General features: G+C 42.1%; 1 protein-coding gene across 2 annotated transcripts in view; it reads left to right on the top strand.

Moving 5' to 3' along the window:
• Nucleotides 1-25,440, top strand: part of ddr1 (discoidin domain receptor tyrosine kinase 1) — a 47,711-nt gene that overhangs the window by 6,540 nt on the left and 15,731 nt on the right. For both annotated transcript variants that reach the window (XM_060870718.1, XM_060870717.1), the window contains exons 2-5: nucleotides 14,615-14,784; nucleotides 20,798-20,900; nucleotides 23,439-23,667; nucleotides 24,477-24,624. In XM_060870718.1, the coding sequence (XP_060726701.1) occupies nucleotides 14,667-14,784; nucleotides 20,798-20,900; nucleotides 23,439-23,667; nucleotides 24,477-24,624 (598 nt within the window). In that variant the 5' untranslated portion in view covers nucleotides 14,615-14,666. The remainder of the gene's footprint in view (nucleotides 1-14,614; nucleotides 14,785-20,797; nucleotides 20,901-23,438; nucleotides 23,668-24,476; nucleotides 24,625-25,440) is intronic.

Raw genomic sequence — 25,440 nt, 5'->3', positions numbered from 1 at the left:
TAGGGTTAGGAGTCAAACTCTCTAACCATTAGGCCACGACTTCCCCAACACGAGTGGAACATGAGGCTCCTTCTAAACACAATCAGTTACCGAGCAACATCAACGAAACTCCTGAAAAAAGAAAAAAAAAAATTCTGAACTTATATTCCATGTTGTTTGTGGTTATGAATGAATCCATGCAAATGTGACGATTTCTTATACGTCCCAAGCGTTTGAGCTGCGATATTTGACACGTGTTGTGTAGCATGACTTGATGACACACTAGAGACACGGTTTATTTATCTGTACTTATCTATAAGTTCGACCTTCCTTCCTTCCTTATAGCAATAAAAACACTGTCAGCTTCATGATTATTCAGTTATCTCACAATCTTCTAGCAATCAGGTGATTCTAAATGTGATATACAGACATTAGAATCTAATATAATATGTTAATATATCACACTCAGTGCTCTTGTTTCAGCATTTGCAATTACTCACACACACGCACACACACACACACACACACACACACGAAGGATGTCGTCTCAGTCTGAGCCAGGAATTGATATTAGCTAGAAATTTGTAAAAGGCTGCTTTATCACAAAGATGAGAACCAGATAATCTACATTTTAGTATAAAAACAAACATGTACAGTAGATATTAAGTTATAACGTCATTACAGTGGCGAATGGTGTGTGTGTGCCCTGCGATGGGTTTCCTCCCCCGGTCCAAAGACATGCATGGTAGATTGATTGGCATCTCTGGAAAATTGTCCCTAGAGTGTGAGTGCGTGAGTGAATGAGAGTGTGTGTGTGTGTGTGCCCTGCGATGGGTTGGCACTCCGTCCAGGGTGTATCCTGCCTTGATGCCCGATGACGCCTGAGATAGGCACAGGCTCCCCGTGACCCGAGGTAGTTCAGATAAGTGGTGATGAATGAATGAATTACAGTGGCGAATGTTCACCACCGGATTTAGGTTGTGTTCAGGTTAACGATGCCCCCGAAATTCTTTACTCTGATTTTTTTCTTTTACAGATGTAACGTTTTTTCCTCACTTTTATTATTAGCTGTATGAGATTATGAAATAAAGACACTTCTTCTTTTCGATGATGATATTTCAGCCCGAAATATTGTTTAACACACTTGAGGTAGTTTATTCTGGTTGATTGGAAACTCCAATAAACAGAATCCTGGGATATGTTTGTTTTAAGTTTCACACTGTTAATATATGGGATAAGTTGTTTTAAACACACAATTAATGCTGGCTCTTTATCATCTGACATTTCACACTGTACAATCCTAAACCCTGACTTAACCTTCTTCTTATTCGCACCGTGACTCCGCCGCTTTAAATAACGGCTTGTGTCACGATTTCTCGGCATCGTGCAGGCTTTTTAAGTTCATACATGACCACATGACAAATTTTTACATTCTAATGCACACATTTATCAGCGCAATGTGGGTTCACATGGCAAAAGCACTGCTAGTCCTGCTTTAGAGCAGTGTTTCATAACCCTGGGTATAAAATGGCGCTAAGTCTGCTTAATTTTTTTACACCAGTGTGAAACCTTTCTCTACTCTGGATTAAATGCAGGATGACGATTTAAAGTGACGATAAATCAGGGTTAAGTGCAGTTCACAGTTCACCCCTTTTTACCCCCCAGCAGCAACACTGAAAAGTGTACAAACCCCAGAGCTGTACCTGATACACTCACACTGCACGGTAGAGCACGTTTACTCGTTCAGTATAGATTAACGCCGATGGCTGTCAACGTTCTGGGAGAGAGCTGAGTCAATTTTGAACAGCTCTGTCAATGTTAGACTTAAAGGGTGGTAGTGCATGCAGGTGTGTGTGTGTGTGTGTGTGTGTGTGTGTGCTTCTGACGGATCTGTAAAGAAGGCCTCACTTTAATTAGGCAGGCAGGCAGGTAGTAAACCAAACAATATACGATCAAATGAAAGCAGGTGATGTTAGCATTGGTGAAGGAAGACTGCCTGCAAACTCAACAAGTGATTGAATCGCATCCAGGTCTGGATTGTAGGACCTCAAACGCTAAGAGAACCCCGAGCATGCAGTGTGCTTGGTTCTTGTAAAAACAGTGAGAAGGTCTGTTAAGGGTTTTCACTCTGTTCTGTATTGCCTCTTTTCCACCAAAAAGAACCGGGTGCTGGTTCAGAGCTAGCACTGGTGCTGGTTCAAAGTTGGTTCCACTGGCGAACCTTCTAAGAACCGGTTTGCCTTTCCACCGGCTAGAGAGCCATCACACAGAGACGAGTCTGACGTCACTGTATACGTGTCCCACCAATGTTAGCGCAGCAGCGGCAAAGACAAACACATCAACAATGGTGGATGTTGCTTTACTGTTAATGCTCATGGCTTTGTGAATCCAACGTGTACGTGCAGCTCCATGTAATCTGTATAAACGGAGGTTGTTATCGAGAAAGTACATAACGCTATTTTATCATTAACACAGAAAAAAGTTAGCCTTAGCATGTAGCTACGTACTATCATGTGTGCTGATAATGTATCATATTGCGGTAAAGTAAAAGTGTATTAAACATTAGTATACTTAAGGTACATTATCAAATGCGCTAACATTAGCTCCGCCCACAGCCCCTGACACAAGCGGTTCTTAAGTCTAGACCAGCGGCGTTTTGGTGCTACTTAAGAACCACTTTTCCTGGTTCAGAGCCGGTGTTTTGGCTGTCGAAAAAGAAAGAACTGATTCTAAATTAGGCTCCGAACCAGCACTCAAACTGCCTCGGTGGAAAAGGGGCATATGTGATCTAACACAAGCATCATATCTCCTCCATGGTGGTTCATGTCACTGCTGGACGTTCGGTCTGTAATCGTACACCTGCACAGTGACCTGATGGAATGAGCAATTTATACAACCTGTTAGTTTTGGTCTAAGTAAATCTGCAGTACTGTGGAACATGTTGATCAGATGATCGTCTCCACTAGGTCCAGCACGGTTTTCCCCTATACACCATCGATTTAAACGTGTGTTTGTGTCTCTTGTGTTTTTTTGGTTCCCTAATGAACTCAGTTGGTCAAATACCAGCAAATACAAACAAACTCTTATTTTTAATGAACACAAGATATACAGACATTGATTTCTCATGCAAACAGCCACTCATAAGCCAGGAACCTCTTGGCCCAAATGCAAATATTTACCTGCTGGAAAAGCCAATTATCTTGACACAAGAAGGATGCGATGTTTTGGGGGAAAAAACAAAAGTCATTACTGGCAGAGATGAATGTGGAGTTCAGCTAGGTGAACGTTAATACAAACATGAGCTAGTGGAAAGCGGCAAGAGCAGTCGTCCTCTTTTCTTCCTGGAAATAAAAAAGAAGGAATGTTGTTCATTAAACAGCTCTTTTTGATCTGTATTTCTGACATCCTGCTCAAGCCTGCGATGAAAAGACATCGAGCTTGCACACGCTACTTGAACAAAAGAACAATTTCTCACAGGGATTTTTTTAAGGCCATATAAGACTACTTGAGTTTTTTTTTTTTCTTCATTTTTAGCCGCTTTGTGGACCTGGACACGTGCCATAAAGAATTCAAATACAAAATTGCTGCATGATTTAACTTGTTACCAGTTTTTTTTCTTTTAATTTTACTTACCCTTCCATCATCTTCTCACAAACACCCCCTCTGTTTACCTTTAGGCCCAAACACAATTATATCTTCATGATTAGTTAGAGCCCGAGGCACCAAACGTATATCATATATATCTTCAGTTGCAGCATACGCGCTAAGCCTTGGGTGTGTGTGAGTGTATGTATGTGTGTGTGTGTGAGTGAGTGTATGTGTGTGAGTGAGTGTATGTGTGTGAGTGAGTGTATGTGTGTGAGTGAGTGTATGTGTGTGAGTGAGTGTATGTGTGTGAGTGAGTGTGTGTGTGAGTGAGTGTATGTGTGTGAGTGTATGTATGTGTGCGTGTGAGTGTATATGTGTGCGTGTGAGTGTATGTATGTGTGTGTGTGAGTGTATGTATGTGTGTGTGTGAGTGTATGTATGTGTGTGTGTGAGTGTATGTATGTGTGTGTGTGAGTGTATGTATGTGTGTGTGTGAGTGTATGTATGTGTGTGTGTGAGTGTATGTGTGTGAGTGTATGTATGTGTGTGAGTGAGTGTATGTGTGTGAGTGAGTGTATGTGTGTGAGTGAGTGTATGTGTGTGAGTGAGTGTATGTGTGTGAGTGAGTGTATGTGTGTGAGTGAGTGTATGTGTGTGAGTGAGTGTATGTGTGTGAGTGAGTGTATGTGTGTGAGTGAGTGTATGTGTGTGAGTGAGTGTATGTGTGTGAGTGAGTGTATGTGTGTGAGTGAGTGTGTGTGTGTGAGTGAGTGTGTGTGTGTGTGAGTGTATGTATGTGTGTGTGAGTGTATGTATGTGTGTGAGTGTATGTACTGTATGTATGTGTGTGAGCGACTGTGTGTGAGACTGTGTGTGTGACTGTGTGTGTGAGACTGTGTGTGACTGTGTGTGTGTGAGAGAGAGAGACGGAAAGTTTTCTCACTAGTCTTTGTGAAAGTCACATAGTTATGTCACATACTTCATGTGCTTTCATGGTTCCTCTCCCTGTACAGGTAGCATATATACCACACTGCTGTGATGTTTAGTCATAATGTGCTTATAAGCCACAAGCACTGGCCATATTGATCCTGCAGTGCCCTCCGTCTTTGTCATATAGCTCTGTATATAATTCGATTGGCTACAAAGCAGTAGTGTCTTGATGCAGTTTGATCTGAATTCTTAGCTTTCTACACTTGAAACAGTTAAATCTGAGTTATTGTAAACTCCAGCTAAGCAGAACCCTTGTGGGTTATCTTGTCTCACACTGCTCATACTTCACCTGGGGTTCAGAAACCCTGGCTCAACATTCGGTGTCACAAACCATGACGGCTTGTCTCACGCTTTCACATCAGCGGGAAAAAACCAGACCCGCCGTTGTTATCATTCACATCGCTCTAATCGCCGAAGTCCAACATCCGCTAAATGTTCAGTGTCGGGTATTTCTTCTTCACTACGGCAGGGTTTTGCTGACTGAAGCTTTGCTAGATAATCAAACTGTCACTCGTTTTTTCTATCCCATTCAACTGTCATGTTGTGAAAGTCACACGGATCTCGCCGGCCCTGAGTGGGTTAACGTGTCTAACCCTAACTGCATCTTTCCAAACTGTTGCTCATGCTACATCTTATCTGCTCTATCTGCCTTCTATCACGTGCATGAGCTCACAGATGCCCGTGGTTGGCTAGTGTCACAGTGATTGATTAGGGAGAGCGTACCACCATCCTTCTTATCCCTGCTTAGTTTCACCACAAGACTTGGACTTAAGTTTAATAAGGATTTACACTTAACATCCAGCCATCCATCGTCTGTACCGCTTCTACTACACAGGGTCACAGGGACGCCCTGAATGCTGAGGCAACCCGTCACAATCTCACACACATTCACACACACTCACTGTCTACAGACAATTTAGAGATGCTAGTCATTCTACAGCTCATGTCTTTTGACTGGGGAGAAAACCGGAGTACCGGGAGGAAACCCCTGAAGCACACATGGAAAAGAGGCAAGCATGCTAACTTCTAAGCAACAGTACCCCAGACCTGATATAGTACATACGATAAAATACTCATAGCCTACTCTATAATATAAAATACTCATAGCCTACTCTATAATATAAAATACTCATAGCCTACTCTATAATATAAAATACTCATAGCCTACTCTATAATATAAAATACTCATAGCCTACTCTATAATATAAAATACTCATAGCCTACTCTATAATATAAAATACTCATAGCCTACTCTGTTTTCGGCATTGTTTGTTATTCAGACATATTGAATCACCTGATATGGTTCACTGTATCGTTACATTCCTATTATAAACATTACAGAAATGTGTGACAATGTGTTTAATTAAAAACACTAACTGTTATGCCCTCTGTGTGTGTGTGTCTGTGTGTCTGTGTCTGTGTCTGTGTCTGTGTGTGTGTCTGTCTGTGTGTGTGTGTGTGTCTCTGTGTGTGTGTGTGTGTCTCTGTGTGTGTGTCTCTGTGTGTGTCTCTGTGTGTGTGTCTCTGTGTGTGTGCGCCTGTGTGTGTGCGCCTGTGTGTGTGCGCCTGTGTGTGTGCGCCTGTGTGTGTGCGCCTGTGTGTGTGCGCCTGTGTGTGTGCGCCTGTGTGTGTGTGCGCCTGTGTGTGTGTGTGCCTGTGTGTGTGTGTGTGTGTGTGTTTATACCACGTCAGGAGTTTGCAAGTGAGGAATCTGAATCTGTGTGTGCGTCACCTGACACACTGGTGTGTGGGAATAGTAATAAATTTTGCTTTCCGTTACAGGCAGCACAGGTGTGCTGTGGGAACCATCAGTAAGCAGGTGAGAACTCGTTACCGGACAAGCGTAGACCCGCTTCTATACGAAACTCCCTCAACGATGAATACAGGCGGTTAGTTTCGGTCTTCCTCACAGTTTGTACAATTCAGAAGGCAGAAGCGGTTTCTGCACAACCTGATCTGAGCTCTCGTTATTTGAACTTTTTTTTTTTTGCAGCTCTTTTCTTGGGCCTGGGTTGTATTCCATTTCTTTTGTGTTAGCTATTTTACATGAGAAATATGACTTGCCAGTGAGTTTTTTTTTTTTTTTGTTCACTTCCATCTGTTACGTTTCATCCATTTCCTAGCGTTTCCTTCTTAGCAGCGGATCCGATCAAGCAGCCACATGGTAAGTATAAAGCGTGGCGTGGATTATAAATCAGTAGGAAATACAAACACACTTTCTGCAGTGATGATAAATCAGCTCCTGTGTGAGAGCAGGTGAATGCAAGGCTGAAAGCAAACTCCACTCGATGCTGTTTGTTTCTGTCTTTGCTGACTCTTTCTTTTCCTTTGACACATTTTTTTAATGACTCAGGCTTCCTCGTATTATCCCCGTCTCCCATGCGCTCACTCTTACTTTATGCTCCTAACATGAGTAACTCTTAATCTTCCTGCTACTCACACAGAATCTTTAGCCATCTCCACCTCAGCCGGATACTTGAGTCACACCGGTACAACTGACACAACGTGGAGTCACAGCTTGGCATTAAACTCATGTATTCTTCCACTAAAGAGCAGCGAGTGGAACAGTGCATGATGCTTGGAGCGAGAATGTGAAGCAGGGCAGGTCAACGTGCCGGGGTTAAAACGTGAGCGAGGTCTCTTGCTGTTTAGGGAAACGGAAATGGCCAACAATAGCAGCCCACTTTGGTGGACAATAGTGGCATCACTCACACACACACACACACACACACACACACACACACGTTTATATTTGTCAGGTTTTAAGGAGTTTGACTATACATATGTAATGTATACATATTGTATATATTCAACTACCTATTTAAAACTTTTTAAATAGACTATATTCTCAGTAAGCATAGAGAAATGGTTTAATAATCAAAAAAAAAAACCTAGCATGCTGCTTTTATTATTTAAAAAAAATCTATATTTTCAGGATTATTTTCATTGGTCCTGTTATGGAGCTTTACGCGCTCCCACGTACTTATTCGTTTGTTTATTTGTTTGCTCGCTTGTTTGTTTATCTAGCAATCTATTTTTTCCAATTATTTTATTATTATTATTATTTATTATTATTATTATTATTATTATTATTATTATTATTCATTTTATTTCATTTTAAAATTTTTTAAATTATTTTTATTTAATTTTTATTCTTCCCGTGTAATCAGGACATATCTGTTCAATTGATTAATTTTACATTATTGGACAATACATTTGATATTGTGATAAATTGTTCCGATAGTGTTCTGATGTCGGATAAGTGAGAGTGTATGAGTGTTCTGATGTATGAACGTTGTCTTTTTAGCCTTTTTTTTTTAAAAATTGTTTTGATTTGAATTTGAAAATTGTGTTTTCCACTTAAAGTTTTTTTTTTAATTAATTAATTAATTAATTAATTAAGTAATTTGTTTTTGCATTTTTTTTCTTTCTTTTCATTTTCATCATGAAGCACATTTTTTGTAATTAATGAATACCAATTGAATCAGACGTAGTTTTACTCTCATTGGTTGCTGTTGTATTGTGGTAATGTCTTGAAATATTGTGGTACGATATACATAGTTTTGTCACATTGACTTGGACCACATAGAGTTTTCAGTCTAAACTAAGCAATAAAAAAAAAAGTCGCTTTGCGTAAGATCGAAACATATCCGAAATATTACATAGTTGTTTAAAGGGGTGTCGTTGCCCCTTAAATAGTAAATTTGTAAAGATGCGGTTGTAAGTAGCCTCAGATTTAGGATAGCATTGGGTGGCTACAGCTATAAAACTCTACTGAGTCAGTTCTGTAGCGTCGAAAGATTACGAGAGCTAGATAATGACCGTGATTAGCCTACGTGCCACTCGCGAGCCTCAAACGTTTGCAAGCCAAGTAGATGCTGCTGCTGTTGTAGTAATTCATTACAAATCACTAAAACAACCATGCAATAGCAATCGACACAGTAACATTAATGACTCGTGTTGTGATTAGCCGTGGTCTTTAGTCACCGGGGTCCATACATCAAACAGCCTCTTCTTCACTCCAATCGCCAGAACCGTTCCCTCAGAAGAAAGCGCAATTCAAAAGAGCCGAGAGAGCTTAGATGTGAAAGCCTGTATACTTTATTACAAACACCTGAGGCTACAGCGGGAAGTGGAAAAACGATCACACAGTCTTTTTCCGAGCTTCGGCGAGCCGTTAAACACACACCGTTTTTATCGTGGTTGTTCACACCACAAATATGCAAATAAGAAGATTAAGTCAGTGAAATGCCAGGATTAATTGTTAACCCCTAATAAAGTATGAAACGAGAACCTCAGGGTTTACTTTGTTTACCCAGAGTGAACTATTTCATATATGTAAAACTCTTTATAGTGATAAGAACTGAACTCTTCTTCTCAGCATGTTGGTATTTGGATTACAACTTTTAAATATAGAAGCAGTGGCATAACACGGTGTAGGACCGCCAAGATCTGTTGTAATCGGGTGCGGACGTCAGCAGGAGGTTCACCGGCACCGAGGAGCTCTGAGTGCTTGTTTACAGTAGTTCTTACTCATTCTGATGGCCACCAGACACAAGAATGAAAGCGTGCCAGTTTAAAAAAGAACTTGATGACGTGCAAACGTACATTACACGTAATTCCCCACCAAAGATGCGGCTGATTTGCGTAGGCATGGGGTGCTTAATGTGTTCATTTCTAATACACACTCGGCGACTCGCCGCTCTGAAAGCAGGGGTATAAGCCGCTCGAAGTAAACGCTACGTGTAAGCCGCTCGAAGTGAACGCTACGTGGAAGCCGCTCGAAGTGAGCGCTACGTGGAAGCCGCTCGAAGTGAACGCTACGTGGAAGCCGCTCGAAGTGAACGCTACGTGGAAGCCGCTCGAAGTGAACGCTACGTGGAAGCCGCTCGAAGTGAACGCTACGTGGAAGCCGCTCGAAGTGAACGCTACGTGGAAGCCGCTCGAAGTGAACGCTACGTGGAAGCCGCTCGAAGTGAACGCTACGTGGAAGCCGCTCGAAGTGAACGCTACGTGGAAGCCGCTCGAAGTGAACGCTACGTGGAAGCCGCTCGAAGTGAACGCTACGTGGAAGCCGCTCGAAGTGAACGCTACGTGGAAGCCGCTCGAAGTGAACGCTATGTGGAAGCCGCTCGAAGTGAACGCTACGTGGAAGCCGCTCGAAGTGAACGCTACGTGGAAGCCGCTCGAAGTGAACGCTACGTGGAAGCCGCTCGAAGTGAACGCTACGTGGAAGCCGCTCGAAGTAAACGCTACGTGGAAGCCGCTCGAAGTAAACGCTACGTGTAAGCCGCTCGAAGTAAACGCACCAAATAAAAATCCTAAACTGTTCTCTTATGGTTTGAGCAGCATTACATCATCACTTAAAAACACATGAAATCTCAAACAGCCTTTCAGTAAATATAAAGCAGCTGTAACAGGATGGCCTCAGGGGAAGCGCCGTTAAATTCATTATCAGTGAGACTCTAGCTCGTCAAACGCAGGTTCTTGCTTCGTTAGCCTTCGTTCGTGTCATTCTTCCCTTTTACTGTTTAGTTTTAAGTGTGTCTAGCACACTTCATGTTCGGGTCTGTTAGCTCGGCCTACAGAAACTGAATATCAGAAACTTCAGAATTTTTCGAATACGTTTTTACTCACAGATTATTTGCGCGTTTTTTTTTTTTTTTTTAATAGAGCCCCAACAAACACAGAATGCAATTATATACAAATAATTTCTGCTGAAGTTTTGTGACGCACAAGACGATTGTGAGACGATCACGTGATTCCGAGGTTTCTTTTATTAACAAAGACACGTCGTGCGTTTGAACAATTAATAGTTGTTTCCCTTGTTCAGTCATTCCCTCATCAGCACTTCTCCCTCTCTCTCTCTCTCTCTGTCTTACATCTTTTGTTACTTTTCAGAGAAAAAGGCAATCATAAACTCCTTGTCCTAAGAACCTTTGCTCGCTGAGAGACTTTACAAAGCACCCTGTATGTTACAAAGCGCCGACACCTGAGACTCCTTCCGTTCGTTTTAAATGCATTTCTCCAAAAAATAAAAAAATAAATAATCCTTCTACGTTATTCTTTATTAAACAGTATGAAATATCTGCCCTACGTCTTCCTGCGTATCTATAGTAGAATTAACATATTTGGACAAGCGCGTTAACTGTGACATATCGTTCGTGTTAATAAAAAAAAATCTTGACCAATCGGATTTGAGATTTCTATCGCATTGTGGTATAAATGGTGTTAAACCCAGCACAGGGCAACTTCAGTGTGTTTATCAGTGTACCATGGTCAGTTTCCCTTATGTAGATTTGGAGCATGTGCTAAACTCTGTGGAAAAGCTACACCCACACTGAGCTATTGTAGCTAATATGTAGGTGTTTTTTTTTCAGTACTATGCTTTTCTGTGATGCAGAAGTTTTTTTTTTTTTATGTGGAATGGGCATTAATTGGATATTTTGGTTGAGGAAGTCTATGTTTAGTTGGGGAAATCCCTAGCGTGTACTCAACTCCTGGACACGTGTGGTTTTACATGGCATCCTTCCAGCGTTTTTGGCTAATGAAGGTTTCTTGGCTAAATAAAAGCACTGTGAGAAATTCCCCAGAAATGCCATGACAACACAGAAGCACAAAGTGCTGGGTGTATTGTGAGGGAACGCGAGCCTAGTTCTGCAGCTGTTCCAAATCCCGGGTTCATTCCTGAAACTCTTCCCTCAGTGGGCCTCATGGTGCTGAGAAACTGCATAGGTGGAGGCTGTTTGGCAGCGTCGCCATCCAAGTAGCAAACTTCTTACAGCTGTATTGTGTGGGCAAAAGAGTTTTGACTCGCATTAGAGCTCGAGCGTCACTGAATCTCTCTCTTTCTCTCTCTCTCTTGCTTCTGTCTCTTGTTTTCTCTCCCTTTTTCTCTGCTTAATCATCTCATGGAAAAAAAAGAGAAGCTAATCAAGCAATACAGAGTTTAATCCTTGTCTGCGTTTTGTGGATTTGGCCCATTGAGAACCGTAATGGGTTGCTAGGGTTACTCAATAGCTGACCATATTGTTAACGGATGTGTGCGGATTCAGCAAGCCAACGGTAATAAATGCAGAGCTTGCGTTTCAGCACTGAATCATGAGGCTCCTGCTCTTCACATATTCTCACTCTCTGTTCTCCAAGTTTTGGAGACACTTGCATCCTGTGTGTGTGTGTGTGTGTGTGTGTGTTTGTTGGCCACCGCCTGTCTCTGGCACAGGACAGCTGCACTTGCTTTTCCACACACACACACACACACACGCACGCACACACATACACACTCTCTCTCTCTCTCTCTCTCTCTTAAACACCCCAAAGTCCATTAAGTAGGGATCTGCACATGCTTCCCTTCTCAGTATATCCAGTGACCAGCGCTTCTTTTCCACACCTCCGTTCAGTTTCTTTCTCTTTCTCTCTCCGTTCGCCCTTGTGTCTGCACAGCTGTGCGTCAGCTGTCTTCTTCAGAGACTCCACAACAAACTCTTCACTCTCCACAGTGACAACTGTCACCTCCATCTCCCTCTCCCCATTCTCTCTCTCTCTCTCTCTCTCTCTTTATCTCTCTCTCTTTCTCTCTCTCCCTCTCCCCATTCTCTCTCTCTTTCTCTCTCTTTCCCCATTCTCTCTCTCTCCCTCTTCCCATTCTCTCTCTCTCTCTCTCTCTCTCTCTCTCTCTCTCTCTCTCTCTCTCTCTCCCTCCCTCCCTCTCCCCATTCTCTCTCTCTCTCTCTCCCTCTCCCCATTCTCTCTCTCTCTTTCTCTCCCTCTCCCCATTTTCTCTCTCTCTCTCTCTCTCTCCCTCTCCCCATTTTCTCTCTCTCTCTCTCTCTCTCTCTCTCTTTATCTCTCTCTCCCTCTCCCCATTCTCTCTCTCTTTCTCTCTCTTTCCCCATTCTCTCTCTCTCCCTCTTCCCATTCTCTCTCTCTCTCTCTCTCTCTCTCTCTCTCTCTCTCTCTCTCTCTCTCTCTCTCCCTCCCTCCCTCTCCCCATTCTCTCTCTCTCTCTCTCCCTCTCCCCATTCTCTATCTCTCTTTCTCTCCCTCTCCCCATTTTCTCTCTCTCTCTCCCTCTCCCCATTCTCTCTCTCTCTCTCTCTCTGTCTCTCTCTCTCTCTCTCTCTCTCTCTCTCTCTCTCTCTCTCTCTCTCGCTCTCTCTCTTTCTGGGTCATTCCACACATCTCAGATTTGTCTTGTTGTGACTGATTTTTGGGAAATATGAAAGCACCTCTGCTTTTGCCAGCGCTACCGGACCGAGACATGAGAGCAGATGGTATGCTGTGTAATTAGAGCGTAATGTGTGTATGAGTTGTGTTTGTGCTGCAGGAGGATGAGTGATCCCTCATACTTAGGTTAACGGTAGGCAGGGCGCGGTGCTCAGCTCAATTAGAGGGGGTTCAAATGAGAGCCTGAAGGCTGCAAGTTTGAATGCAGTGTGACATCATCACCTGTTCAGAGTGCTCGAGTGAACCAGCCACACACACACACACACACACACACACACAAAAGGAAGGTTTTCTTTTTTCTCGACTAGGTCTATAATATTTGTAATAAGATATAACTATCTCTATATAGTTCATGGATTTGTCCTCATCTATACCAGTACTAAATAGTTAGTTAGTTCTATAATAGTACCAAAATTAACCTGCTTAATGTTTTCACACCTGTAACGCTTCTTTCAGAACCCGGTGCATTTTGTCCCTTGGTTCGCTTCGTTCAGGCAGACACGAACACGGCAGTTGCACTCACACACCGAAACTGTGGTGCTGTTCACTTTGGGTGAGAAAGCAATCTGAACCAACGCACCAACCCCTATAGCAAAGCATGATGGGAACTGTGTTTCTGAGCCACGTGGTGTGTAACACGAAGCCCGGGTTAGTGTGTCTAACAGATATTTGGTGAAAAAGACTTCTCGGGGTGAGAACATTGTGGCAATTGTCAAAAACAAAGCAACAACGACTTCTTCAACGACTTTGGCTCTACTATGAAATGTCGATTCCTCCCTTACAGCTTTAAACAATTGTTTCCTCATAAGACAGCGAAGCACCGCTTGGAAAGTTAGAGAAAGTGGACAGTACAAAGTCCTCTGTTACTCAGTTACAAAGCACCGACACACGAGACTCTTTCTGAGAAGGTTTTTCTTTGTTTAATACCAGGTTTTGTTCTGATTCTTGCTAGCTCTGGTCTCCTGCATGTAGCTTGTTTGCTATGCAGATCCCTGTAAAAGTAAGTAGGAAACGTTAGCACTTCAACTTTGCATTTTTTTTAAATGAATTTTTTTATTATTAGTCTTAAATTATTTGGAGCCTGTGTTTCGCTCTTTGAGCTCTAACTATAGGGCACTTATCCTCAGGCGTCATGGGGCATCAAGACAGGATACACCCTGGACGGAGTGCCAACCCATCGCAGGGCGCACACACACACTCATTCACTCACGCAATCACACACTACGGACAATTTTCCAGAGATGCCAATCAACCTACCATGCATGTCTTTGGACCGGGGGAGGAAACCGGAGTACCCGGAGGAAACCCCCGAGGCACGGGGAGAACATGCAAACTCCACACACACAAGGCGGAGGCGGGAATCGAACCCCCAACCCTGGAGGTGTGAGGCGAACGTGCTAACCACTGAACCACCGTACACCCTCCCACCCCCACCCCGCCCGCGCGTATCACAACACCTCAATAAGAATCTGTACATGCAGACAGATCATCTGTTAGTAATTGGATTGATTGCTCAGCCCGTTCAAAAAGCCTTGAGGTAAAGCTTTTCATGGCGTGAGAGGGTTTGAACCAGGAAGGTAGAACACATGGGCTCATTCCTTGGGTTGGGCTCCAAATCACCGGATGTAAAGATGTGTTCAGTTTGTTTAAAAAGTTAACACTATTAACCTGAATTCATTCAGCCAGTGTGTGTATTGCAAATCCCTCATGGCACATTTAATGTCTTCTAGTTTGCAGGAGGTGACTTCATGACAAGATGTCAAGGACTGTTATTAACACATTCTCTCTCTCTCTCTCTCTCTCTCTCTCTCTCTCTCACTTTCCTTCTTAGGCATGTCTGGGGTAGTCACTCCAGATAGGTAACCGGGTGTGTTGCTGTTGCCATGGCAACGCGGCTGCAGCCAATGTTGCGTCTGGTCCTCCTCCTCCTCCTCTTCCTCCTCTGCGCCCTCCTGCTCTCCTCGACGGCAGCGCAGGACCACGAGTGGCATTTTGACTCGAGTAAGGAGAGAGGCTCATTCTGCACTGCCATTAGTTGTATGTCAAACTGAATTTGGGAAGGTGTGCATGAGGCCTCAAGACGTACGTGTGTGTGTGTGTGTGTGTGTGTGTGTGTGTGTATGTGTGTGTTTGATTAGTGGGGAGGGGAAATGAAGGTCCCATTTTAAAGTGACTGCTTTAATATCGTGCTCCATTTAAACATTACAATTTTCACTTATTCCTGTTGATATCAAACCTGCGTCATCCTGCTCACAAGTCTATGTGGCGTGTGTGTGTCTATCTGCATGTCTGTCTGTCTTTTTGTGTGTGTGACTGTCTAGTTACATGTCTGTCTGACTTTGTGTGTGTGTGTGTGACTGTCTGTCTATCTATATGTCTGTCTGGCTTTGTGTGTGCGTGTCTTGTCTGTCTGTCAAAATGTCTGCCTGCCTGTTTTTCTCTGTGTGTGTGTCTGTCTGTCTACATGTCTGTCTGTCTTTGTGTGTGTGTGTGTCTGTCTGTCCGTCTATCTAAATGTCTGCCTGCCTGTTTTTCTGTGTGTGTGTGTCTATGTCTATCTACATGTCTGTCTGTCTTTGTGTGTCTGCCTGTTTCTTTCTGTGTGTGTCTGTCTGTCTTTTTGTGTGTTTGTGTCTGTCATTGTGTATGTGTGTCTCTGTCTTTTTGTGTGTTTGTATCTGTCATTGTGTATGTGTGTCTGTCTTTTTGTGTGTTTGTGTCTGTCATTGTGTATGTGTGTCTGTCTTTTTGTGTGTGTCTGTCTGTCATTGTGTATGTGTGTCTCTGTCTTTTTCTCTGTCTGTCATTGTGTATGTGTGTCTCTGTCTTTTTGTGTGTTTGTGTCTGTCATTGTGTATGTGTGTCTGTCTTTTTGTGTGTTCGTGTCTGTCATTGTGTATGTGTGTCTGTCTTTTTGTGTGTTTGTGTCTGTCATTGTGTATGTGTGTCTGTCTTTTTGTGTGTTTGTGTCTGTCATTGTGTATGTGTGTCTGTCTTTTTGTGTGTGTCTGTCTGTCATTGTGTATGTGTGTCTCTGTCTTTTTCTCTGTCTGTCATTGTGTATGTGTGTCTCTGTCTTTTTGTGTGTTTGTGTCTGTCATTGTGTATGTGTGTCTGTCTTTTTGTGTGTTCGTGTCTGTCATTGTGTATGTGTGTCTGTCTTTTTGTGTGTTTGTGTCTGTCATTGTGTATGTGTGTCTGTCTTTTTGTGTGTTTGTGTCTGTCATTGTGTATGTGTGTCTGTCTTTTTGTGTGTGTCTGTCTGTCATTGTGTATGTGTGTCTCTGTCTTTTTGTGTGTTTGTGTCTGTCATTGTGTATGTGTGTCTGTCTTTTTGTGTGTTTGTGTCTGTCATTGTGTATGTGTGTCTCTGTCTTTTTGTGTGTTTGTGTCTGTCATTGTGTATGTGTGTCTGTCTTTTTGTGTGTTTGTGTCTGTCATTGTGTATGTGTGTCTCTGTCTTTTTGTGTGTTTGTGTCTGTCATTGTGTATGTGTGTCTGTCTTTTTGTGTGTGTCTGTCTGTCATTGTGTATGTGTGTCTGTCTTTTTGTGTGTTTGTGTCTGTCATTGTGTATGTGTGTCTGTCTTTTTGTGTGTGTCTGTCTGTCATTGTGTATGTGTGTCTGTCTTTTTGTGTGTTTGTGTCTGTCTGTCATTGTGTATGTGTGTCTCTGTCTTTTTGTGTGTTTGTGTCTGTCATTGTGTATGTGTGTCTCTGTCTTTTTGTGTGTTTGTGTCTGTCATTGTGTATGTGTCTCTGTCTTTTTGTGTGTTTGTGTCTGTCATTGTGTATGTGTGTCTCTGTCTTTTTGTGTGTTTGTGTCTGTCATTGTGTATGTGTGTCTGTCTTTTTGTCTGTCTGTCATTGTGTATGTGTGTCTCTGTCTTTTTGTGTGTTTGTGTCTGTCATTGTGTATGTGTGTCTCTGTCTTTTTGTGTGTCTGTCTTTGTGTGTGTGTTTGTATTTGCTAGATACTGACAGTTTAAATGAAACCTATAGATTTAGCTAAACAGGATAGAATAAAAGGCCACACGTTTTTGATGCGCTAAACCTAACAAAGGAGCTTTGAAAGAAATCCGTCATCAGCATATTCACAAAGAGATCTTAAAAGGAAAGAATAACGTGCGCCGCAGACTGCACCTGTGGATGTACGCGCGTGTGCGGCTCGGAAGGAAAACGACAGGATTTCGCCGTCCTTGGAGAGTCTGCAAAGCTTAATGAATGTTGTTGGAACCTTTTTGTACAGAAGTAATCTTCCTCTTCGCTGCATGACATCGTTTGTAAACCACAGCGCTGTGTCAATAAGTGCATGAAAGAGTTTCAGGCAGAAGGACGGTTTTGATGGGAGATAAAAGGTTCAGTTCATTTCAGTTTTATTTCTATTGACACTGAAATGAAGCGGTTCCACACAAGAGCAAGTCTTCAGGGTACAAAGGGTAGGGACTGTCCGTCTAGTCAGTCCCATAATGCACTGTGAGTGCAGGTCAGCTTACACATCTAGCATTCAGAAAACTGGACAGTTATAATAGTCATATATATCTGGGGTGATGTACAACATTCTCTTTCCTTATATAATATGTTAGCATGCTCTGGTGCTTATATAGGGTAAGTAGGCCAATTGGGATGCAGCATAATATGCAGCAATTGAACAGGAAAATCCCCAGACGTAATGTGAATTACTCAGTAAAGACTCAAATGCGCTTCTTTGTGTGAGTCACTGTTGTGTAGTGACCGCATGTAGTGCGTGACGTTAAGACAGAGCTCTTCAAATGTTTACCGGAGTAAGATTAAAAAGTCATCCCCAGATGTGATAAAGTTCAGAGATGGAATCATTTTAAAGTTTTCATACGTCTCTGAATGGAAGAACAGATTTATGGGTTAGGAACAATCTGTGCTAGTGTTCGAGTGAGTAATAACACTGGATTCATGACTCTCTGTTGAGCCATGAGACACCATGAAATCACACAAACCAGCCATCGTGAGGGAACGCCATGAAGCCCTTCAGCATGGACACGGAGGAAGACATCAGGGTCTACGGAGTCTTAAAGCATGATCCTTCGCTGCTGTTTGCAATAAACAAGTTCGGCAGCTCTCATATTGTACAACTCAAATCCACAGTGTATTATAGGGCAGAGCAGCGTGCATGTTTGGAAGAGAGAGTTTCATTGGCAGCAGAGTGATGATGTAATGAAATAGAGACGTGTGTGTGTGTGTGTGTGTGTGTGTGTGTGCGCACATCACAGCAGGGGTAGAATTTGTCTCTCATCCATAACATTCTTATTCAGTGACTCATGGAGAGCAACTGAGTCCCCTCCCTTCTTGTGAAAACACACACACACACACACACACACACACACACACCCTGTTTAGGTTTTATTGTATAGAATTGCAGTATGATTATTTTAAGAATGCACAGATGTTGTACGTTGCCTCATGCATCTGCTGTCACTTTTGAACACTTATGGAATTTATTATATATCCAACTTTACCAGCTGTACTCGGGTGAGATTTGGTAAACGCTCCACTTTTTGTTCTGTTGGCTTCTATGTATCCACACAGGAACGCCGGAAAGCGGAAACACAAGCTTGTGTGGCATTTTACTCCTTTTCAGAGTTCTAGTTTGGTGAGCTCTTGACCGGTGAATTCGTCTCACCTGAAGACCAAGAGAACATTGACTCATCATGATGGGACCTCTTCAGAAAAGCCAAGATGGAGAAAGAACCGATTATAGCAGGGGTCGCTCCATCCGGTGCATGTCCTGTCATGTCATATTCATAGTCGTGGTGGTCTCTGAAGAAATATAGCATGCTGTGAATTTTGTGACCAACGCTTTAGCCACAGAGAGCCTTGAGTTCTCTCTTTAGAAAGCCAGGGGATCTGTTTTGGACTGTTCTGTCAGTAAAACTTTTATAACTGTTGTAGCATTGTGTTTTTACAGTTTATCACATTTGACACCTGCTACTGACCGAATACTGTCCTTTATCATTAACCGCTAGTAACGTCTTTGTATAAAAAGAGTTCTCATCGTTCGTGTGCAGCCGAGAGCAGACGCGTCGTCGAACCGCTGCTACGGCTTACAGATAAGGGAGCTCGGGGAGCAGTACATCATATCCTGGAGACACTTTCACAAATCAGATGTGACCACACTATGCACCTCGTACCGCACACCGAACAAATGATCTCAGAATGATGTAAGAAACAAATCTGCTTCGGATTCAGAAAATCGCCGTACGAGACCAAAATGAACGCAGTCACTGAATTATTTTCAGCTGTGTTGAACCAAGCTCCAGCCCACTAATCCATACTCAGGATATGCATCTCAATTCTTTTTAAATAAGATTATTTTTTTTTACGATTACAGAAGATCGAATGTCTGGCCGATGACGGTATAAAATGGTGGGTCGGATTTCGGGGGGGTTGAATTTAATCAGATCCTGTGAGAGATATAAGAGAATATGAGGGAGGGTTCAAGACAGTCACACAATTACAACAGGTCTGATGTTAACAATAACAATCAGCCTGTGCATCACACAACACGGACCGTGTCATGTCTAAGTATACACCGTTCTGAAAGCGTACTGTCCAACACGTGCTCTTCAAAACCACACGTTATGAGGATCTTGAAGAATATAGATCTTAGATTTAACTGAAGTCAGATTCTGAACAGATTTGAAGGTACGGTGCAAAAAATATATTTTACACAATATCTTAAAACTTTCTTTTAAGATTACATTAGACCAAATATAGGGTTATTAAGCCTATTTCTGACTAGTGTTAATTTCGTCACCTATTTTTAATTTAGTCTTAGTCTTAGTCTTGTGCCAAATGTCCTTGTTAGTTTTAGTCATATTTAGTCATTCACATATCTTTTTTGTTAAAGTTTTAGTCGACTAAATGTCTCGTCATTTTAGTCAAAAGAAAACTCAAGGTATCTTAGTCAAGTTTTAGTCGACTAAAAGTCTTTTAATTTTAGTCTAGTTTTAGTCAAAAAAATGTATTCTTTTTTTAAAATAACACATTATTACTGAGATTATTACTGATAAACATTTCAGTAAAAAAAAGTGTTTCACATATGTTTCACTCGAACTTGACTGCACATCACATTTTTTACTTTATTGATACTGCTTTTAATCGTAATGCAAAGACCGGTCATCGGGACATAAGCTGTCATGTACAATAAAAGAGCCTGCGCAGCGACAGGAAATATAATTTAACACAAAAAGCCTGACTAGACCAGGGGTGGACTTGCGCTCAGGATTTTTTTTTTTTGAGCGGCGTGTGGACGAATTGTTTCTACGCACACACTACTCGTTGTGAATATTTTAAAGGCGTAACAGCTGATGAAAAAGCAGAGACAATTGTAGACGAAAATGAAGTGAGATTTTATCTTAGTTCTTATTTTATACAAAACATTTTCGTCTTTTTTCGTTAACAATAATGCATGTTAATTTAGTCTTAGTCAGCGTTTTTGGACAGTGGTGCAGTCTTGTCATCGTCTCGTCTTAGTCATGAAAAAAAGGTTGTTGACGAACATATTTCGTCTCGTCTCGTCTGACGAAATTAACACTAGTTCTGACCATATTTTATTGTTTATAAGCTGGTTATTTTGCTTCTTTCTCATAAGTAAGGCTTAAAATGAACATTTCTAGAAATAGGCTAATAATCTGATATTAAGTTTATTGTTATAATAAGAAATAGTAGCTCGTTTGGATTAGATTGAAGAGATTCTTGTCATTTGTTGCAGTTTGAATATGGGTATATGTGAGGATCAGAATATCAAGATATCATCATTATGAGGCAGTGCAACATCTGCCTGTATGGCTCAAAGCCAGCTTTGTCTGTTAATGGGAATAAAATGGTCTAATAATGTCGCTTTCTTGGAGAGATGCAAATAGCTTTGAATGACAGCAAGTGTAACCGTTAACCACGAACCATCTTGACACTAGAAGAGAAAATGTTTTTCCTCATAGATCGTCTTAAGCACTTTGTTTCTTTTTCTCTTTCACACACAGCTACTTGTCGTTATGCCCTGGGGATGGAGGATGGAACGATCCCAGATTCAGATATCTCAGCATCCAGTGCCTGGTCTGACTCTACAGAGGCTAAACATGGCAGGTAAGCGAATGTGTGTGTGTGTAAAAGTAAGGGTGTGTGGGTGTTGTGCTGTCTATAAATCATGTAAAGCGACGCTATTGCATTACGTGAGATGTTAGTAATGAACTGTGTCCTGATATAGCACATTAGGTAATGGCAATATTACACTGACTGTCTGGGGTAGACTTACTTGATACAGAGCACAAGCCAAAAAATGCACGCACACTCCTTTATTATTTTAAGAGAGATCTTTTAGTCTGGTTTGCCGGGGGTCTGCGTACTTGTGTTGTGTGTGTGTGTGTCCTTGGCCAGCAGGCCGATCATGTGTTTGTGATTAAGCTCATACTGAGTGTAAGAGCCACGGGTATTTACATGGAGCGGGCGAGCCTTACAGGGATCATGTGGTTGTTGGAACGTTCTCAGGGTCTCCACTAGTGAGGTAGTGTGTTACGGTGTGGGATACAGAACAACTCGCACTTGTATTTTAAGTAGGTTTGTAGTGATGCGCCGTCATGTATCCATCCACGGCGCAGGTACTACCTTAACGACCATGGAAGAGCGATTAAGCTCAACAAACGAAGCTGTAGATTAAATACAGTGCTTATATCCTGATAATCATTTTATGTCTCAGTAACACTCATCCCTTTCATCCAGCATGCAGAAATGAATGGTTTTTTTTCTATCTCTCTGGTACGCTATAGTGTTCATTTCAATATATGCAACGGTGAGCAAGAAGGAACTTGTGTGGAAAGCCTCAGTTAGTTATCATTCGTATCTCAGCAGCTTCCTAATGAATTCCCACTTCAGCGACACATTCTCAATAGCCCTTGTAATATGTTTCTGTCGGTTCTAGCACGCCAAAACCCTCAGCAGACTCTCACACCAGGTGTGTACATATGGTATGGTAGTGTGAGGTCTTGGCAGCATGTAGGAAATCCATCATCTGTATGAGTGGAGCATTTGGGTAACTAAAGTGTAGCTGGGTTTCCATCAGGATTGTTATTGCAGTTCAGCCTCAGATCATCCGCAGGCAGAGGTCATGCCTCACCAGAATTGTACAGACATAAAGAAAGTCTAAAACCTACATGGAAGCTAAAGCTGTTTGCACCCAGTTTATTTTTGTGCTCATGTTGTACGGACAAAAAGGTTTCATATTGAAGCATAAAAACTATAGGAAATTATCAGAGACTCCAATAATTTACACTAAATATTTGGTTGCATGTTTCTTTCTTGCTAGAGACCCACTAACATCAACACCAAAGTGTTGTATTTTCCTATCTGTTGCTTTGATATCTTTGTCTATTTGACGTCTTTGAGTCGTTGACGGTCTGTAAGTCGGAAACCTTTCACTTTTAAGGCCAATGAAGCCAATGATGAATTAATTTCTTAATGTATCTGTAAATTGTCAGACTGAACGCTTTTTGTAGACGTCTGCAGTCATTCTGCTGCTACAATCATTAATAAAGAGGAGTGAATCTGTTCCAGAAGCAGCCATGCAAGCCAAACCCATGGTGCTGCCATCACCGTGTTTCACAGATGAGCTTGTATGTTTTGGATCATGAACATAGCCTTAGTTCCATACTTTCCATTCATGTGCTAGGGGTTCATCTTGACTTTTGTGGCTAGTCTCTGGATTTCCTCCCAAATTCAGTTTTTTTTTTATTTTTTTATTTTTTTATTTTTTAAAACTGTGCTGCTTTTTTCATGCTAGCCAGGATCTGGCAACCCGGGTCATAGAGCAAAGTCTACAACTGGAACACGTGCAACAAAGCAATTAAAGAAATAAAGCAGAAGTTGTTGCTACGATTCCAATTTTGTAAATGTAAATGAAAAATGCTGACCAAGTTTCACAAATGAATCTTTATGTAGGAAGGATAGAATCATTCTCCAGTTCTCCTTTCTATTTATTAAAACAAAAGCAGCTGGGGCGCAGTGGCATATCGTCTGTATCAAAGCCCTCCACAGCTTTCACTTGTTCAGACTTGAGAGACTTTACTAAGATTTATATCTCCTTGCTACGTTTGCAATTTTTCTTTAGTGTCGAGCTTTTTACAGCTCTGTGGGTGACCGTTTTCACCGCTTTTAAACCACAGTTTGCGCTCCATGTGTGACACATTTATTAGTAAGTCTCAGGCAGTTTGTGTTGCACTACAGCTTTATTAAATCGAATGTTAATGTCAGACCCATCGTGAGTGCCTTGTGCACTTTACACCGTATATGCGTGTACATCTGAGTTTGGAAATGTGAGTGAATATTGATTACTGCTGTGCATGCTTGGCACTTGTGCTATTGAAGACAGATCTCACAAGCCAAATGCTGAACTTGGTCAAAAATGACGAACTTTTCACAATAAAATCATTTGACCAGCGTTGCAAATGGCCAGCCAGAGACCGGCAAGGTCCTGATGTATCAGTTACAGTAAGTGTGAAACGTACAGCACGTTATAAGTGTGCCTGTAGATTTCAGAACCCCTGCCTCTAATATTCAGCTACTTCCATACAGGTTAGTAGATGTCCTGGAAAGTATGTGCTAGTGACTCTTTTTCTTTCTGTCCATCAGACTGAGTACAGGAGAGGGGGATGGTGCATGGTGTCCTTTAGGACCGGTGTTCCCCAATCCATCAGAGTATTTGCAGGTGGACCTGCACAAGCTGCACTTTCTGTCTCTGGTGGGTACGCAGGGTCGCCATGCCGACGGGCACGGACGGGAGTTTGCACGTAGTTACCGGCTCCGTTACTCGAGGGACGGCCGACACTGGATCACCTGGAAGGACCGATGGGGCCAAGAGGTAACTTTTTGTCATTAATGGTGCTTGCAATGCAACATTCTTACTATCCTGCATATTCTTCCGGACAAAACTTAGGCACGTAACTTGTCCCGCAGCTTTTGTCCTAGACCCATGAATGAGGTGTCAAATTGACCGGCTCATTGAGGAGAGGTGTGCTAGGTCTCAAAGTGGCCTTTTTTCCCATAGACTTTGGAGGTTTATAACTCGGCAAGCTTTCGAACCATCTACACCAAACTCGGCCAGCTCCTTTAGGGTGATACTCTGAACAAACTTTTAAACTGGTGTACCGACTGGCCTTCCGGTTGTGCTGCAGCCCCGCCCCCAAAATATGCAAAATCAAAAAAATTTTTTTACAACATGGACATGTGACGTATCAAAACACTCAGAACAATGAGGGGAACTTCTTCACGTGTAATTTGATGAAGTCACGTGATTTCACGTGAAAATAAAAAATTTGCACAACATGGACATGTGACATATCAAAACACTCAGCACAATGAGGGGAACTGGTGTTGTGAAAATCTTGAAAATATGCCATATAATACGTGTATTCTGGTCGTCATGTCACGTGACGTCATGTGAAAATCAAAATTTAGCACCACATGGACATGTGACATATCAAAACACTCAGCACGATGAGGGGATCTTGCCACGTGCAAGCACCATTCACATTTTCTTCAGGAAATGTACGTTCTAGTTTTTTCTACCTCGCTCTGAAATCTGTGTACAATACTTTGATAAATAAAACCACCTATAAGGGTCTGTTTGACCATTAGAACATGTCTTTGTCTTCTTTGTGTATGTCTCAGGTGATCTTGGGCAATGAGAACACATACGAAGTGGTTCTAAAGGACCTGGGTCCTCCCATCATAGCGCGAATGGTCCGGTTCTACCCCTTGGCTGACCGCATGATGAGTGTTTGTCTGAGGGTTGAGCTCTATGGCTGCTTGTGGAGCGGTAAGTTTATCAACACTATTCCACCAAACAGCCCAAACGTTCAAATTCAGGAAAGATACAAGGATTTAAACTGTTCATTATGCACAAGCTAACCATGTCAAGTGTTGAAGATCGTTATGTTACCCTGCAGCACCAGGAAAACATTTGTACACACTTCACTATTTTCTCCTACGTTAGAAGATTCGAGAAGCCTCACAGAAAAACGAACGAATAACTGAAGAGCTGTTCAGAGACATGAGTTCAGATCCACTGCTGTGCTTAGTTGGAGGAGAGGAGGGGTGACATACAGTACACAAGGGTGTCAATCACAGTGACACTAGTGTGTGTGAGCTCATGTAATCGGAATAGGGTGGATGGTGCTTGATTCCAAGTGTGTAACAGGTCAAAAAGATGACTTCGTTTGGAGCACTTCACCCTCTTCACTTAGTGCTTGTGGTACGATCCGGAAGAACTGACTGGTGTGTGGGAAATAGCCACTTCTTCTTAATTTAGAGGGAAATAGCCAAAATTAACTGAAAATTGAGGTGCAGAATAAAAAAAAAATGTTTAATAGAGTTTCTAATAATGCTGTTTCCATTTGTCATTGGAAGAAATTTCACAAATAAAACTTTTCAGTCTTTACATCAGCTCAAATGAGGAAAAGGAAAGAAGGGAGCAATAAGGGTCATTAAATGTAGTACCCAGAATTTGGGTCCGGCAATATTAGGTATATTAAAAAAAACACAACATTGTGTGCATGTGGGTGCATGGATATTTGAGTAAGCTATTCTATTACTGAAATCATCACTCAGGTATTCACAGTCCATGTTAAGTCAG

This window comes from Tachysurus vachellii, chromosome 5 (assembly GCF_030014155.1).
Source record: "Tachysurus vachellii isolate PV-2020 chromosome 5, HZAU_Pvac_v1, whole genome shotgun sequence".
NCBI classification, from domain to species: domain Eukaryota; kingdom Metazoa; phylum Chordata; class Actinopteri; order Siluriformes; family Bagridae; genus Tachysurus; species Tachysurus vachellii.
The sequence above is the reverse complement of the archived record's forward strand: the minus strand, read 5'-3'. Positions and strand labels throughout refer to the sequence as shown.